The sequence below is a fragment of the Schistocerca gregaria genome, chromosome 6 (genome assembly GCF_023897955.1).
Source record: "Schistocerca gregaria isolate iqSchGreg1 chromosome 6, iqSchGreg1.2, whole genome shotgun sequence".
In the NCBI taxonomy this organism is placed as follows: Eukaryota; Metazoa; Arthropoda; class Insecta; order Orthoptera; family Acrididae; genus Schistocerca; species Schistocerca gregaria.
In genome coordinates, this window is record NC_064925.1 from 521,222,493 (window position 1) to 521,240,618 (window position 18,126).

Below are 18,126 nucleotides of genomic sequence, written 5' to 3' on the forward strand. Positions count from 1 at the left end.
CACACACTAGACAATAAAATGAGTTAATGTTGCATTGCCATTCAGTTCTGAGGTCTGCTGAAAGTTTCAAATCTCTACCTCATTAGGAAATTTGTTCCAAATTAATTGGAAAATTTGTACTGAACAGTAAAACAGGCATAAACACAAAGTACCCTCCACAACACACCAGGCCCGAAAGCCATTTAATATTGCATTGTCATCAATTTTCTGATTTCTGATGGAAGTTTCAAGTATCTAGCTCACCAAATCACAAAATTTGTACCGAACAGACAGGCAATAAAGCGAACGTGTTAAAAAAGGACGATTATAGTTTAATCGCACTTGATCGAAGAGAATTGGGTCGGAATTCTACCAAGTCCCTTCAAAAGAAGCATCCCGACATTTGCCTGTAGCGATTTAGGGAAAGACCGGAAAATCAAAATCCGCGTAGCAAGACGGGGAGCAGAGTCTTCTGTGATACCACTGTTCCATCTCACTCTGTTTAAAAGTGAAGTACATTTTTGGTAAAGGATTACCTTCTACTACACTCCTGGAAATTGAAATAAGAACACCGTGAATTCATTGTCCCAGGAAGGGGAAACTTTATTGACACATTCCTGGGGTCAGATACATCACATGATCACACTGACAGAACCACAGGCACATAGACACAGGCAACAGAGCATGCACAATGTCGGCACTAGGACAGTGTATATCCACCTTTCGCAGCAATGCAGGCTGCTATTATCCCATGGAGACGATCGTAGAGATGCTGGATGTAGTCCTGTGGAACGGCTTGCCATGCCATTTCCACCTGGCGCCTCAGTTGGACCAGCGTTCGTGCTGCACGTGCAGACCGCATGAGACCACGCTTCATCCAGTCCCAAACATGCTCAATGTGGGACAGATCCGGAGATCTTGCTGGCCAGGGTAGTTGACTTACACCTTCTAGAGCACGTTGGGTGGCACGGGATACATGCGGACGTGCATTGTCCTGTTGGAACAGCAAGTTCCCTTGCCGGTCTAGGAATGGTAGAACGATGGGTTCGATGACGGTTTGGAGGTACCGTGCACTATTCAGTGTCCCCTCGACGATCACCAGAGGTGTACGGCCAGTGTAGGAGATCGCTCCCCACACCATGATGCCGGGTGTTGGGCCCTGTGTGCCTCGGTCGTATGCAGTCCTGATTGTAGCGCTCACCTGCACGGCGCCAAACACGCATACGACCATCATTGGCACCAAGGCAGAAGCGACTCTCATGGCTGAAGACGACACGTCTCCTTTCGTCCCTCCATTCACGCCTGTCGCGACACCACTGGAGGCGGGCTGCACGATGTTGGGGCGTGAGCGGAAGACGCCCTAACGGTGTGCGGGACCGTAGCCCAGCTTCATGGAGACGGTTGCGAATGGTCCTCGCCGATACTCCAGGAGCAACAGCGTCCCTAATTTGCTGGGAAGTGGCGGTGCGGTCCCCTACGGCACTGCGTAGGATCCTACGGTCTTGGCGTGCATCCGTGCGTCGCTGCGGTCCGGTCCCAAGTCGACGGGCACGTGCACCTTCCGCCGACCACTGGCGACAACATCGATGTACTGTGGAGACCTCACGCCCCACGTGTTGAGCAATTCGGCGGTACGTCCACCCGGCCTCCCGCATGCCCACTATACGCCCTCGCTCAAAGTCCGTCAACTGCACATACGGTTCACGTCCACGCTGTCGCGGCATGCTACCAGTGTTAAAGACTGCGATGGAGCTCCGTATGCCACGGCAAACTGGCTGACACTGACGGCGGCGGTGCACAAATGCTGCGCAGCTAGCGCCATTCGACGGCCAACAGCGCGGTTCCTGGTGTGTCCGCTGTGCCGTGCGTGTGATCATTGCTTGTACAGCCCTCTCGCAGTGTCCGGAGCAAGTATGGTGGGTCTGACACACCGGTGTCAATGTGTTCTTTTTTCCATTTCCAGGAGTGTAATTGCAAGCATCTTATTGTGTAGTACTACTGTGGGCAGTAATCTTCCCAGAAATATTTAATTAAATAATAAATCCCGAGCGGTTGCCAGCTTGATTCGAGACTATGTATTTGACAACCCTTGACTTGTTGTCAGTTTTACTGTTTTTGCTCAGCACCAGATTCAAAGTTATTTTGGAGTTACATGATAATTGTACAAGATAATTGCAAGGTTTTACAGGATATTTAACAACGAAAAATAAGTAGATTTAAATGAGATGGCATAAATAAGTAGCTTGCTATTTACATTTACGAACTGTGCTACTCACAAAATGAGAAATCATTTTCAGTCTTCAACAGTTCTGCGTGGGAACAAATTTTACAAACTTCTTCGTTCCGGAAGCATTTTTACTGCCACCTGTAACTGGTGGCATTTCTATGTCTGCTTTTTCTTCTTCCACATACGGAATTTCCTTTTCGTGAGTATTCAGGCACAAAGTAACGATTCAGTGAAACCTTTTTCCGAACTGAGTATTGTCAATAGCAGATCGTGGCTACAAACAAACAAATTTCGGCAGATGCTATCAACTTCAGTCTTTTGACGGATTGTTTCCGCGAGAGAACGGCCAGGCGCGATCTCCAAAAGTTTCTCGGTAGCCATGTTGATCACTGGAGACAAATCCTTTTTTGATAGGCTCCATGTTTGCTGTTCAGCCACACTGAGATGTCACCATCCAGAAAGGATATTCAACTAGTCTGTTGCCTACTGCTACATTCTCAACTCGTTTTTCAAATGATGTTCCATAGTTCTGTAGATGTTTTCAGATTTGGCTTTTTCTCGCACTTTTTTATTTTCTTTCCAAGTCTCAAGGAATTTCTCTAGTTCAACATATTGTTTCATTGTCTCGACCATATACGCATTAATTGGCTCTGTCATAAGGGCCACTTTAAACTTCTTTTCAACAAACGAAGAGATTTTTTATATTTATTGATTGTTGGTAAGTTAGACACTACAGCCTTCCGTGAAACGACGGGTTCCTTTTCTCCTTATCTGGTCCCCATGGGATCGAGTGGACCCATTCCAGATCTTGCCACCAAGAAATATGTATGTTCGCCTCGGGGCTGGAATTCGAGAACTCGGCAGCTCCAGATAGCTCCACCAATTCCTAGATTTTTCCTCCCATCTCTTTCATGGCTTCTTTATTTAGGCATCAGTCTTCTGATTGGTCTGATGCGGCCCGCCAAGATTTCCTCTCCTGTGCCATCCTCTTCATCTCAGAGTAGCACTTGCAACCTACGTCAACAATTACTTGCAAGATGTGTTTCAATCTCTGTTTTCCTCTATAGTTCTTACCCCCTACAGCTCCCTCTAGTGCCGTGGAAGTTATTTCCTGACGTCCTAACAGATGTCTCACCATCCTGACCCTTCTTCTTGTCAGTGTTTACCATAGATTCCTTCTCTTTCCGGTTCTACGTAGACCCTCAACATTCCTTATCTTATCAGTCCACCTAATTCTCGACATTCGGCCACCATATCTCAAATACTTCGATTCTCTTCCAGTTTTCCCACAGTCCATGTTTCACTACCATACAATGCTTAGAAATTTCTCCCTAAAACTGAGGCCTATGTTTGATACTAGTAGATTTCCCTTGACCAGGAATGGCCTTTTTGCTAATGGTAGTCTGCTGTTGATGTCCTCTTTGCTCCGTCGTCATTGATTATTTTGCTGCCTAGGTAGTAGAATTCCTGAACTTCATCTGCTTCGTGATTCTCAATCCTGATGTCAAGTTTCTCGCTGTTCTCATTTCTGCTACTTTTCACTGCTTTCGTCTTTCTTCTGCTTACTCTCAGTCCATATTCTTATACTAATTAGACCGGACCTACGCTCGCCATAATAACTTCTTCTTCGGTCCAAGCCATCAGCATATTTATAAATTTTTTTCATAGCAATTTTTCATGTGCGTCGTCAGTGTGAAACGTCCCCTTAGAAAAATTTATACACGACTGTGCTTAAACTGACACACAATATTTTTAGCGCAACGCAGTCTGACTTTCAATAATCCCCACAAAAGAATGGCCCTGACTAACATTAACCTATACCTTTCACAAATCACTTACCTCACCAAAAATCTTCGTTACTCGAACTACTGCAATACAGCGAGAGCCAGTACTGCCAGCTAAATAAAAGATTCAAACTACAGAAGTCACTAACCGCTGATAGGCACAGTTAGTAAATGAAAGATTTTAATAGAGAACAAACAATGTATTTACCTTAATAGTCATAATATATATATCAGATCATGACATCAATTCCTACAAATTTCAAAACTCCTCCATCTCTCTCCCCACATCCACCAACTGCGCAACGCTACGCGCTGTTCACATCCAGCTATCGCTGCCCAACACTACAATGGCGAGTATTACAACAATGCCAACCAGCCACAGATTACACACAGCACAGCCAGTGATTTTCATACAGAGTGCTACGTGGCGTTACCAATATAAAAAACCTGAACAGCCTACTTACAAGCGTTACTGAAAATCAGGCGTCCGGAACTGAATGTCCTTCTTACGAGGAAGTGAATGTGTTTTTCACCAGCTGCGACATAGTCACGAATACAAACAGCGATCCAGGTACTGCCAATTGTTTTTTTTTTCCAGTCTTTGAGCAAAGTATAAAGTCCTACAAAGTCATTGGCATCGTTTTGACGAGGCCATTACGGCGTTATCACATTAGGACATGGTGTAGAACAGATCTGACTGAAACCAGTCATCGTCGAAGGATTTCTATTGTGATCAAAGACAGATATAAAAAAAAGGTTGGATGTGCTTTTGTAATAACTCCTTTGAAATGCGTAAAATTTTTCTTTCAGTCCTAAAATTAAATCGCCTTTAGTAAGAAAAGTTCTGTTCTAAGACTTGTTTCCTATTCAGAAGCCTAACACTCTTTTCATGAAGGGCTATGAGATAAAGAACAAAATCGGTTGTAGACTCAGTTAATTTAAAATTAATTATCAGTTTACCTATACATTCCGTTCAGTCTTTAGGGTGTATGGGTTACGAGATTGACGGAAAAAATCGTAACATCAAGAAGGAGTTGGGCAACAAAAACTGGACCGAGCGAGGTGGCGCAGTGGCTAGCACACTGGACTCGCATTCGGGAGGACGACGGTTCAATCCCGTGTCCGGCCATCCTGATTTAGGTTTTCCGTGATTTCCCTAAATCGCTCCAGGCAGATGCCGGGATGGTTCCTTCGAAAAGGGCACGGCCGACTTCCTTTCCCGTCCTTTCCTAATCCGATGAGACCGATGACTTCGCTGTCTGGTCTCCTCCCCCCAAAAACAACAACAACAACAACAACAACAACAAAAACTGAAGTCGGTAGGCGTGTTTCTACAACTGAAAAATGATGTCTTGTCCAATTTCGTATCAGTCAGGTAAGAGTGGCGCTCGTAGCGCCGCTATGAGAATGCAAATCGGGCTTGCTTTAAATGCTAGCTTAGCTGTCATGAGGGTTAATTACCTTTCAGATTGCACGTCGTGAGTTGATGTTGGTGTAGAACGCCATTAAGGCGACAAAGACACCATTTTCGGCACCGCACTGAGTTTGAATAAGGTCGTTAATAGGGATACGAGAAGCAGGATGTTTCTTGTGTGATAGTGCAGAAAGACTTGGCAGGAATTAAGCCACTGTACATGACTGCTGGCAGTAGTGGTCACGAGAGTGTACGGTTGCTAGAAGACCTGGCTTCGGACGGCCACGTGGTACTACCGAGAGGGAAGTCTTTTTAATTTTTTTATTTTTTTTTTATCTAGGGGACCAAACTGCTGAGATCATCGGTTCCTAGGCTTACACACTACTTAATCTAACTTAAACTACCTTACACTAAGGACAACACACACACCCATGCCCAAGGGAAGACTCGAACCTCCGACGGGGGCACCGCGCGATCCGTGGCAAGGCGCCTCAGACCGGACGGAGAGGAAAGACTATTGGCTTCGGTATACGGCTCTGGCACATCGTACTCAATCTGCAGCAGCAATTTGAGGAGCAGCTGGCACTGCAGTGACACAACTAACTGTTCCAAATCGGTTGCTTCAAGGACAGCTCCGTGCCAGATGCTCTCTGGCATGCATTCCATTGCCCCCAAACCACCCCTATTTGCGACTTCATTGGTGGCAAAAGAGAGCTCATTGTAGTGATCCGGTGCGAGTGATGGTCGTGTGCTGGTTACAAGGGCATCAGTTGAGGGCCAGCAATAGACCTGTCTATGTGCGAGACACACTGGACGCACACCTGGAGCTATGACCTGCGGTGTGATTTTGTATGATAGCAGGAGCACTCTTATGGTTATACCACGCACGCTTGAAACTTTCCCGTCTCCTCTATATCTCTTTTTTTTTACGCAACCGTACCTTCTACAATAACCTATGAAACCTTTCCTTAGGATTTCTAACTCTTGCTTAATAATAACGAATGAAATCTTCCCTTTGAAATTTATTCTCTTTCTCAATCTTCGCATACAAATTTAATTGCTGCTTATTAAAAGTCATTTTCTGATAATTTCGACGAAACATAGAATGTGTCGTTGTCGCGGACCTCAGTCGTTATCTGCAATAACCCAAAACTGTTCCTTACCTTGTTTACTGTTACTGGATCGCCATCTGACTGCTACATCGAACTGCGACATGAATACAGTTACTCTGGTTTACTATGCTCTATTAACTGCTTGTGGGGCTGTCATAATAAGTGGCTGTATTTATTACCAAAGCTGACGTTATTCTTTAATAGCAAAGCTGACGTTATTCTTTAATTAATTTGACTGAAGTTACGTAATTCATAGTTACACTTTTTCTTGACAACAATAAAATTTTTGCAAGGTTTTACGTTGATGGTTTTTGGGATGGATTATAATCAGTAATGGAACATTGGTGGCAAAAATTAATTATATTCTGCAAACGCTTCAGATCTTTACTGTTGGTAATGAAATGATTTTACAAACGTTCAAATGGGACTTACTTTTTACAATAATCTTACAACTAGCATTGCGCAAACATACCTTCAGTAGTCTTGAGTTTCACAAAGAAAATAATTCAATAATATTAGTTCCTCTTATAATAACAGTTAGTTGATGTCTCCGTACATCCGTTTATAATCTCTTGTAAATCATAGCTGGTGGCTGGCAGACACACCGCTCCTCTCAACCTCTCGCTTCAGACCTGCTACCGACTCGCTTCACATCTCGCTTACTACTGACTTCCTACGAACGCTAAAGTGCGGTCTCTCCTGCGAACAATGCTTTCTGGTGCAGACAATCCCTGCTACCATTACAAAATGTATCAATGCGCGGTCTTTCCCGCTCTTTTCTTAAAAAGTATCCATACGCCGTCTCTCCCACACTTTTTAAAGTTATATCAATGTGTTGTCTCTCTTGCCAACAATACTTTGGGACAGACATTCCCTGCCACCACAATTATTTCCAACATGACAAATATTAATTATTCCTACTTAATCCTATTAATAAAATATAAACATCTTTCATAAATTGTGGTTTGACAATAGGCAATAGAAATATACGAAATATACACGTCTTACACTCTGAATCCAAACTTGTACATGAGTCTGGTAATTCAACCTGCTTTGATGCCATCTATGAACAGCATTCCAGTGAGTATTTTCCAACGTTGCATGCCTGCATTCAACGCTCTGGTGGTTGCATCGGTTATTAATGTACCAGTATTTCACATTTGCAGTGGTTTAATTGGCTCTTACATCAAACTGTGATCTTGCAATGTTAATCGGCTAAATATGTTACCTAGACAAACGTATTCCCAAAATTTCATCACTCTACATTAATTTTTTTGTGTTGTTGTTTTTTGTCGTCAGTGCAGTTTTGCAACGTGGTGGGTGTAAAGAAGTATTCTGAATAAAATAAGGAAAGAATTATAACAATTAATTTAGTTACTTTCCTCCATATAGAGTTCTGTTTGGTTCAAAATGTGATTTTATGAAGTTGTCGGTAGGCACTTTAATACTGAAAAAGGTGCTACAAACCTGGTGATAGCATAAAACGAGGGTATTATTAGTGTCTGCTTCATTAGGTACGATTTTGTAACGTTGCAGAGGAGCCTTCCAACTGAGAGAGCTGATGGACTCCGCGACGAGGGGCTCCCTGGGCGTGATCACCAACCAGCAGCTCTCCATACAGCCAGACGACGGCTGCAACATCCTCTTCACCTCCGTAAGTAAACAGATATCACTCGGCACGTGGAACACGCACAGTGTGGCATAACACTGATTGCGGAAGCTGACGTCAGTAACGTTTCCCAGACGGCCATTTACTCTTAGCGCAGATAAGTTGTTATCTACACGTGGTTGACATACTCGTATCAAGCGATAGCTTTCGCAGTCATCTCATGAAAGGAAGTTTTGTAGATCTTCACGCTGAATTGCTAAATTTTACCATCGCGTCAAGAGCAAAATCGCAGGAGCTGGACGAAGACAAGGGATCACGGCGTGAAATGCATGCTTGTTCATAAATGCAGATGCTGCCCAAGTCTGCAGGTTGCGCTGTTGTGTTTCACCACAAACGGCACCTGCGGGATGTCCTCAGGATGTTTTGCCAGTCGTGCTCAAATCAGTGTGTTGTGTAGCTGTGACTGCATTGTGTCGGAGATAAATGACTTCGAACAAGGCCAAATTGTCGGTGCTCTTACGGTGGGAGCTACCGTATTACAAGGTTGTGTTTGATGTTTCGAGAGGCACCATGTCTAAGACTTATACCGCGTACAGGGAAAGCAGAAAAAGCGTCAGCCGCTAAATCACAGCGTGGACGAAAGTGTGTGTTGAGTGTTCGTGAAGGAATGTCATTGGAGAGGATTGTGGCCAAAAGTAAGAAGACGGCAGTTGCGAAAGTCACTCCAGAACTGATTGTTGCACTCGAGAACCCTGTCAGCACCAAAACGACACGAAGGGAGCTCCATAAGTAGAGAATGCAGGGCGAGCTGTTATTCCAAATACACCCATCACTGATGCAAATGTCTGTAACAGGAAAACATGGTGCAGAAGCCATAAAACCTAGACTCTGGAGCAGTGGAAAAAAGTAATTTGGTCAGATGAGTCTTGTCATATGCTGACATTGGTGGGAGAGGGAAAAAAATGGGTTACTGGTGAGTCTGCGCTCCCGAGCGGTACAGAGCAGAACGCAGAAGGACAATTCACAGTGAAGGCATTTGATTGTTTTCTTCTAGCTGAGCCAGCTCTGGTACAGGCATTTACTAGAAATGCAGGTGGTGAGACTCGGTAGGGAACTCGTTGTGGAGACTCTTGGACAAAAAGGGTTTGAAATAGTTGTTTATTCCAGACAGGACTAACTAATACACTGGAGGCTAGTTCTAGGGTTAGAAAAAGCATAATAACACTGTTATAACAGAAGCCTGTGCAAAAGTCCCAGGAGTAGACGCTAACCACAGTAGCAAACACTAGCAGCATCTCAAGGCAACGACTTGGTTGCAAAACAAAAGATACTGAATGTGACACTGTTCACTGAGGCACTCCAAGTGAGAGAGAGAGAGCAGACTTACGTGGAGCTGGACCGAGGCTGGAGTCGACGGACGCGGACTCGGCTCCCAGATCGTCTGATTGAGAACTCTGCCAAAACGCGGAATCTAGGGGTTTTAAAGAGTCGCGTGGGGGCACTGTTTTTCCCACTTAAAGCCACCCAACCAGTCCCGTAGGTCTGTTGCACGTGCCTGCCAATCACGGTTTAGTTAGGTCCCCTATACTGCTCCTAAGGCGGGGATGTTAATGCAGTTGCACTAAGTCCGTATTTGGTATCAACATTGTTCAGCTGAAAGCTAAACGTAACTTCTCTGCCAAATAAGGCTTGCAACTTATTATTGTACGTCATTTAACCCATCCGTTCAGGCTCCACGGAGTAGGGAGTGCCACGTCAACAGTTTTTGACGTTTTCGCTCTCTTTCTAACCCTTGTAAGGCTACTGATGCTGCTGTTCTCAGGGCTGGTATCTAGCTGGCTTTATACACTAGTACGTGCGTGTTGGTTACAAAGTTCTACGGTGACAACCTACTACAGCGTCTACACGACATATGAAGTTAAATGTTAATTCCTTGAAGAGTAACTAACCCCCTGGAACCGCATCTGGGGGCGTCTGCATTTTCGCAAGGCTCTCCCATTACAGTTTACTTCATGTAACGCTGTCTCTGCTAGTTTCGTCTGCCCTCAGCAGCGTCTCTGCTTCCGCGCCTTGAGCGCCTGTCCTCCTTTTCACAGCTTCAAGATGACACTACAGCAGCAAGGAATAATCAGTATATTACAATTCTTTTGGCAGCCATATCGTGAGATTTCATTGACCACATGTGTACTGCACAAGGTCTCATTACTACTAAGGATTATGTGACCATTTTGATCAGTGCTATCCTATGGTTCAATGTACCCCATTGGTGAGGCTGCGTTCCAAGACGACAGCGCCACTGTTCACATAGCTCGCATCGTCCAGGACTGGTTTCGTGTACACCAGGACGAGTTGTAGCATCTCCCTTGGTCACCGCAGTCACCAGATCTCAATATTATTGAGCTTTTGTGGTCTACTTTGTAGATGAGGATGCGTGACCGCTGTCCACCTCCATGATAGTTATCTGAACTTGCCACTGTTTTGCAGGAAGAATGGCACATACGAGACGACTGCAAACTGTTTTGAATGTCAACAGTTTTCTTAAAGTGTTGGATTCTTGGTGTTTCTATATTATACCTATCTCCTGTATTACAAATATTGCGCTTGGTTAGATGTGGCAGGTACCGGGAACTGGATTGGTTGAAGCCTTATTTGGGAGTCATGTGGTCTCGGAGTGCACATCATGTCTTACTAGTCAATCGAATAAGCTGCTCCAGAATTTTGGCGACCTGGTGTTGGGTGGTCTTGGAATGCACAAGTCTCACAAGCACCTTACATCTACATAAACGGGCTAGCGTAATATTAGTCTACTGTCAACTACCTACTTAAGGAAGCATGTCGCATGATAAAGGCAGCACGTGTTACAGTGCACAGACATTCACGTGCTGTGTAGAGGTGCTTCTTGCAGTGGAGTTCATTTTAGCATTGACTGAACAAAGTTTGAATTCCCATTATGCTCCAGCTAACTGTAATGTGAAATTTCCCAAGCTGTGAAGACCGAATGTCCACCACTCTGGAAATCTGTCGACTCCAGAAAGTAGGAGGCTCTCACTTGAGCGGCCTGAGTTCAGTACTCGATGTGCACCAAAAAACAAAAGTCTCCATTGTTTGCAATTACCGTGACAAAGGCAGCGGTGGTGAGATTTGTTGGTTTGGCGACACCACTGGCAATTCTGACGAACGACGTCACTGAAGCTGTTACTACCCTGTGGATATTTCTTTCACAGCCATGTCATTGGTGTTGCCTGTCTCTCCAGTTTCCTGTGGCCCATTTACCACTTCGACAAAGTGAACTACACCTTTACGCCGTTCAGGTCATATTAGATAGTACTGCAGCTCTTTACGGGATATAGCTTCCGCTATTTGATCAGTGACGGCTTATTTCACCTGGATGCTTACGTGCTACCCAAATATGGCAGCATATTTGACTTACTGGAATTGCACGTAGTTACAGCTCCTCTTCCGTCGTGGTCCTCTTGGGCGGAAAGAAAAAGAGCATGACAGGCCACTGCAGCCTGCTGTGTTGAATGTGTCGACACTCCCTGTATTCGAGCTTATGGAATGCCGAGCTGCAGTTAAGTTGGCGTTTAAGCTGATCCCTGACGGCAACAGCGGCCTGGGCGCGGCTACGTCAGACAATAATGAGCGATTTGGTAAACGTCTCTACGGCAATGTCATAACTTTATTATAACTCCGTAGACAGCTATTGTTTTCGCTTGCAGCCGTTAGTGCTGCGCTGTTGAAATCTGGCAACACTGCTGCAGGCTGCAGAGATCTTGTCATGCTGTCTCAACTAAAGAGCGGTGACTGGGTTCGGCTCCTCCTAGTAAACAGTACACGTAGTTCTGGGATAAAATAAACAGATGTAAAAGTGATTTTGGGAGTACCCATAGGGTGTGTCAGTGGGACGTTACATTTTATTGTGTACACCGTGATCAAAAACATTTGGACACTTATGGACATTAATATCGAGTGTGTCCATCTTCCACCATTATGACGACTTGAACTCTACTAGGTACGCTTTCAGTTAGGTGTCTGAATATTTGCAGAGGAATGGGAGTTCATTCTTTCTCAAGAGCCGAAACCACTGAAGATAGTGATGTTGGACACTGGGATCTGGAGCAAAGTCGACTTTCCAAGTCATGCCAGAGATGTTCACTTGTGTCCAGATCGGGTCTCTGGACAGGCCAGTCTATTTCAGGAACGTTATTGATCACAAATCATTGCCTCAGAAATACTGCTTTATAACAGGTTGCATTGTCTTGCTGACACCATCATCGTCTCTGAAGAGTTCCTCTGCTGGACAAAGAACACAGCGCTATATAATATGCTCACATCCTTCTGAATTTTGCAATTTTTTAAGCTCAAAAAAGAGACCAAACTCTAATCACAGAAAAATCACCCTCATACTGTAACACAACCTCCTGTTGGCACTACATCGGATCTCCACATGCTGTAGCGTGGTTCACCACTCCAAACCGCTGACTTCCAGTCATCCAGTGTCACGTGGCGCCGCTCTGTACGTCACCTCAAGCCTAGCTTAGCCTTGGCTACAGAAATGTCTGACTTATGAGTAGCTATTCGGATCACTGTACCCCAATGTTTTTAGCGCCCTACCTACAGTCATTGCGATAGCTGGGCAGTTGGCAGCACGCAGTTGGCAGCACTTTGGAACTCATGAGTGAGTTCTCCAGCTGATTTCATGCACGACGGACCCTGTCCGTCAGTAAACAGGGTTTGCCTGTTTTTGGTTTATTGAAACGTTACTTTATGTCCTTGAGGTGGTCTTTTTATAGTGATTTTATTTTGCAATGAGGCCTTCTGGAGATCCGCAGCGGTCGTAACGACGAAATGCTTAAAGGATGATAAACTTGGTTGTGCTACACCATTAAACTACACACATCAAAATAGTTTTGCGTCACATCGGTGCCGAGAGTTCCGGAACATGTACAGAAAATTGGAATAGAGATCGACATAAACATCATTTCCGCCCTTTTTATTGCTCATAGAAACCACACATTGCATGTTGTACCATCATGCAGCGATACTTTCAGAGGTGGTGGTCCAGATTGCTGTACACACCGGTACCTCTGATATCTAGTAGCGTGTCCTCTTGCATTGATGCATGCCTGTATTCGTCATGGCATACTGTCCACAAGTTCATCAAGGCCAGATTGTCCGACTCCTCAACGGCTATTGGGCGTAGGTCTCTCAGGGTGGGTGGTGGGTCACGTCGTCCATAAACAGCCCTTTTCAATCTATCACAGGCATGTTCGATAGGGTTTATGTCTGGAGCACATGCTGGCCACTCTATTCGATCGATTATGTTATCCTGAACGAAGTCATTCACAAGATGTGCACGATAGGGGTGCGAATTGTCGCCCACGAAGACAAATGCCTCGCCAATATGCTGCCGATACGGTTGCACTATCGGTCGGAGAATGGCGTTCACGTATCGTACAGCCGTTGCGGCGCCTTCGATGACCACCTCGACGGCCCCACTAATGCCACCCCAAAACAGCAAGAAATTTCCACTCGCTGGACAGTGTGTCTTAGGCGTTCAACCTGGCCGGGCTGCTTCCATACACGTCTCCGACGATTGTCTGGTTGAAGGGATATGCGACACTCATCGCCGAAGAGAACGTGATGCCAAACCTGAGTGGTCCATTCGGCATGTTGTTGGGCCCATCTGTACCGCGCTGCATGATGTCGTGGTTGCAAAAGTTGGACTTCGCCATGGACGTCGGGAGTGAAGTTGCGCATCATGCAGCCTGTTGCGCACGTTTTGAGTCGTAACACAACGCTCTGTGGCTGCACAAAAAGCATTATTCAACATGGTGGCGTTGCTGTCAGGGTTTCTCCGAGCCATAATCCGTAGGTAGCGGTCATCCACTGCAGTAGTAGCTCTTTCGCGGCCTGGGCGAGGCATGTCATCGATAGTTCCTGTCTCTCTGTATCTCCTCCAAAATGGTTCAAATGGCTCTGAGCACTAAGGGACTTAATTTCTGAGGTCATCAGTCCCCTAGAACTTAGAACTACTTAAACCTAACTAACTTAAGAACATCACACACATTCATGCCCGAGGCAGGATTCGAACCTGCGACCATAGCGGTCGCGCGGTTCCAGGGTGAAGGGCATAGAACCGCTCGGACACTCCGGCCGACCTATCTCCTCCATGTCTGAACAACATCGCTTTGGTTCACTCCGAGACGCCTTGACACCTTCCTTGTTGAGAGCCCTTCCTTGCACAATGTAACAATGGGGACGGGATCGAACAGCGGTATTGACCGTCTAGGCATGGTTGAACTACAGAGAAGACGAGCCGTGTACCTCCTTCCTCGTGGAATGGCTGGAACTGATCGGCTGTCGGACCCCCTCCGTCTAATGGGCGCTGCTCATGCATGGTTGTTTACATCTTTGGACGGGTTTAGTGATGCCTCTGAGACTGTGTCTGTGATACAATATCCACAGTCAACGTCTATCTTCAAGTTCTGGGAACTGGGGTGATGCAAAATTTGTTTTGAAGTGTGTAATTACAACAAAGACTCTTCACAGAGAAGTTCGATTTATCAAAGGTGACAATTGATCGCGATTATTTGAATAACAAACAAATTCTTGTAGATAATAGTCCAGTTATTTGTGAACATTTGAAACTAATAACAAGGAAGACTGCTAGTGGAACTGCAGTTGGTGTTCCAGCAGGTCTGAGCAGTTCACAAATGCATTGAAAGGAAACTGTTGAATACAGTACTAAATCCCACTCTAAATTAATACAAATGCAACACAAGGACAAGCAAGTTGCGGGTTAATCAGAGGTAAAAGGACTCAGCTGCTGCGACACCGTGACACTTACTCAAACAGCCGAACGGACCTCTCGGTCCCACGCGCCGCTCTCCGCCGTCGGTACTATGACACTGTCCACACTCTCGCCACGTCCTCGAGGGAAGAGAGTATCACAATTACCTGCCTGACAAACGGAGATTTTGTCTATCCAGTACAAATCACAGGGGAGAAACGGCTAAAATTCTCGAATGGCAACCACTGTGTTTTCAATAGTTGTCTGACGGTTGGCACACAGATTGTTATCGCTCATTGGATAAACCAAAAAAATAAGGGATGGGCGGCTGCTGCAGAATACGAAACGTTCTCCTGCCGAGGAAGCACGGAATAGCGGAGCCACATATGAGGGGCGTTTCAAAGTCCGAGAGATGGCACTACCGGCGCGTATCGACGTCATGTTTAGTTAGCAGCATCTTTGGAGAGAACGCACACCAAGTTTCAGCCGTATTGGTCTATTTCTTTGTGTTTGGTATTCGCGTGAATCAAGGAAGTCGAGGAATAGTCAAGAAATGGACAAAAAAGAATTTCGTATGGTGATTAAACATTACTTTATGAAAGGCAAAACGCCTCAGGAGACTAAAAAGAAGCTTGATAAACATTACAGTGACTCTACATCTTCGATTAGAACAGTTTATAAGTGGTCTCAAAATTTTCGGAGTGGCCATATGGGCACAAGTGATGCTGAACGTTCTGGACGCCCTGTGGAGGTTACGACTCCAGAAATCATTGATAAAATCCACAATATGGTGATGGATGACAGAAGAGTTTAGGTGCGTGAGATTGCTAGTGCTGTGGGCATCTCGAATTAACGGGTACCTAATATTTTGCATAAACATTTGGACATGAGAAAGCTATCCGCACGATGGGTTCCGCGATTGCTCACGATTTACTATAAGTGCAATCGTGTGAACTGTTGCAAGGCTGGTCTGCAGCTGTTCAGGAAGAAGGACTTTAAGCATCGTTTCATCGCTGTGGATGAAACATGGATACATTACTATACTCCTGAGACCAAACAACAATCTAAACAATGGGTTACCAAGGGAGAATCTGTACCGAAAAAGGTGAAGACCATTTCTTCAGCCAGAAAGGTTATGGCGACTGTTTTTTGGGATTCGCAAGGGATTGATTGATGTTATGTGACTAGGTCCTCCCGTCGGGTAGACCGTTCGCCAGGTGCAAGTCTTTCGATTTGACGCCACATCGGCGACTTGCGCGACGATATGGATGAAATGATGATGATTAGGACAACACAACACCTAATCCCTGAGCAGAGAATATCTCCGACCCAGCCGGGAATTGAACCCGGGCTCTTAGGATTGACATTCTATCGCACTGACACCTCAACTACCGGGGACGGACTTTCGCAAGGGCTAATCCTTATCGACTATCTGGAAAAGGGTAAAACTATTACAGGTGCATATTATTCATCGTTATTGGACCGTTTGAAAACCAAGCTGCAAGGAAAACGCCTGTGATTGGACAGCAAAAAAAGTCCCTTTCCATCACGGCAATGCACCAGCACACACCTCAGCAGTTGTGGCCGCAAAATTAATGGAAATAGGATTCCAACTCGTTTCACATCCCCACTGTTCTCCAGACTTTGCTCCCTAGGACTACTATTTGTTCCCCAATTTGAAGAAATGGTTGGTGGGACAAAGATTTTATTCAAACGAGGAGGTGACTGCAACAACTAATAGATATTTTGCAGACATGGACGATTCCTATTATTCCGAAGGGATCAACAAATTAGAACAGCGTTGGACGAAGTGTATAAGTCTAAAAGGAGACTATGTCGAAAAATAAAAACGGTTTACCCCAAACACGTAAGTAGTTTTTATTTTTGCACGGAGTTTCCAAACTCCCCTCGTACTTCAGTGCCCTGCAGATTCATCAGGCTTATGAACACATGCGGCTCTCAACGGAACTTCTTAATTTGCATGGGTGCGCTCTGTCTTGCCGACAAACGAGAGCGGTCACAGGCGTCCTGTTAGTTCTTATTGTTTCGTGGCTGTTGACAAGCGATAGGGAAAGAGCCCTTCTGATCAGATTGCGTATATGGAACGAGGCCAGTTCGTTGGTAATGTAGTCCTGATGTGGAAGGGCATGGTGCTGGTGGTAAGTGGAATATTTTGAACCTCCAGACTTTCTGAGGGAAGACACTCTAAGCACATGTGCATTGCTGCAGACGTTCTCTTCGTGGACGATAACGCCCGTAGCCATGGTAATGAATGTATTTATGACAAATAAAAACAGCCACCGTACTGGTTGGCTGTCCGGATATGCCCCCTATAGAGCACGTCTATGTTGGGCTGAGGAATGAAATGGGAAATTACACCCGACCAGCCACGTCTATCAATCTCCCGGACGTCCATTCATTTCTACTCGTAAATAGTGTAGACTGTAATTCTGTAATTAAAAGCCTGCACCCACTCCCTTCGGACGAAAAAAAAGGTTCAAATGGCACTGAGCACTATGGGACTTAACTGCTGAAGTCATCAGTCCCCTAGAACTCAGAAGTACTTAAACCTAACTAACCTAAGGACATTACAAACATCCATGCCCGAGGCAGGGTTCGAACCTGCGGCCGTAGCGGTCACGCGGTTCCAGACTGTAGCGCCTAGAACCGCTCGGCTACACCGGTCCGCCCCTTCGGATCATTCGACGTCTATGGCAAGCCTAACCATATCTCGTAAACTGTTGCATTAGTGCAAAAGGTGTTTTCTCTTTACTTTCAGCACTCTTTATAAATTTTAGTTTTATACTCTTGTATTCCTGGCGTCTGTGTCAAAGTTTCATCTGATTCTGTAAAAATTCCGACGTCCAGTTCAGGAAATGTACTCTCATGTCTTTGTTATGCTTAACTTCAGAACACTAGCATACTACATCACGCGTTCAAACGGTCGTAATTTGTACAAGGCCCAACTGTTGCAGCCCAGATCCTTTCGTATATGGAACCTGGTGGGTATTCTTGTTGTAGAACTCACCTCGCTAGGCTTTCTGATTCTGCTTCACTTTGCACTACCCGCATTTCAAACCGAATGGCACCACACGTTGGCATTGTCATCGAAACGCAGCGTAGTGCCTTGGACTTTGATCTGCTTTCTTTACGCGAGGATACCAATGCCTTTGTCCTCCGAAACTTCATGGCAGCGAGCGGACAACAC

General features: G+C 45.3%; 1 protein-coding gene across 1 annotated transcript in view; it reads left to right on the forward strand.

Annotated features, from left to right (window-relative positions):
* The window catches only part of LOC126278002 (medium-chain acyl-CoA ligase ACSF2, mitochondrial-like), a 272,719-nt gene that overhangs the window by 142,677 nt on the left and 111,916 nt on the right, over positions 1–18,126 (forward strand). Inside the window, exon 5 of the mRNA XM_049977692.1 lies at positions 8,053–8,170. Within this exon, the coding sequence (XP_049833649.1) occupies positions 8,053–8,170 (118 nt within the window). The remainder of the gene's footprint in view (positions 1–8,052; positions 8,171–18,126) is intronic.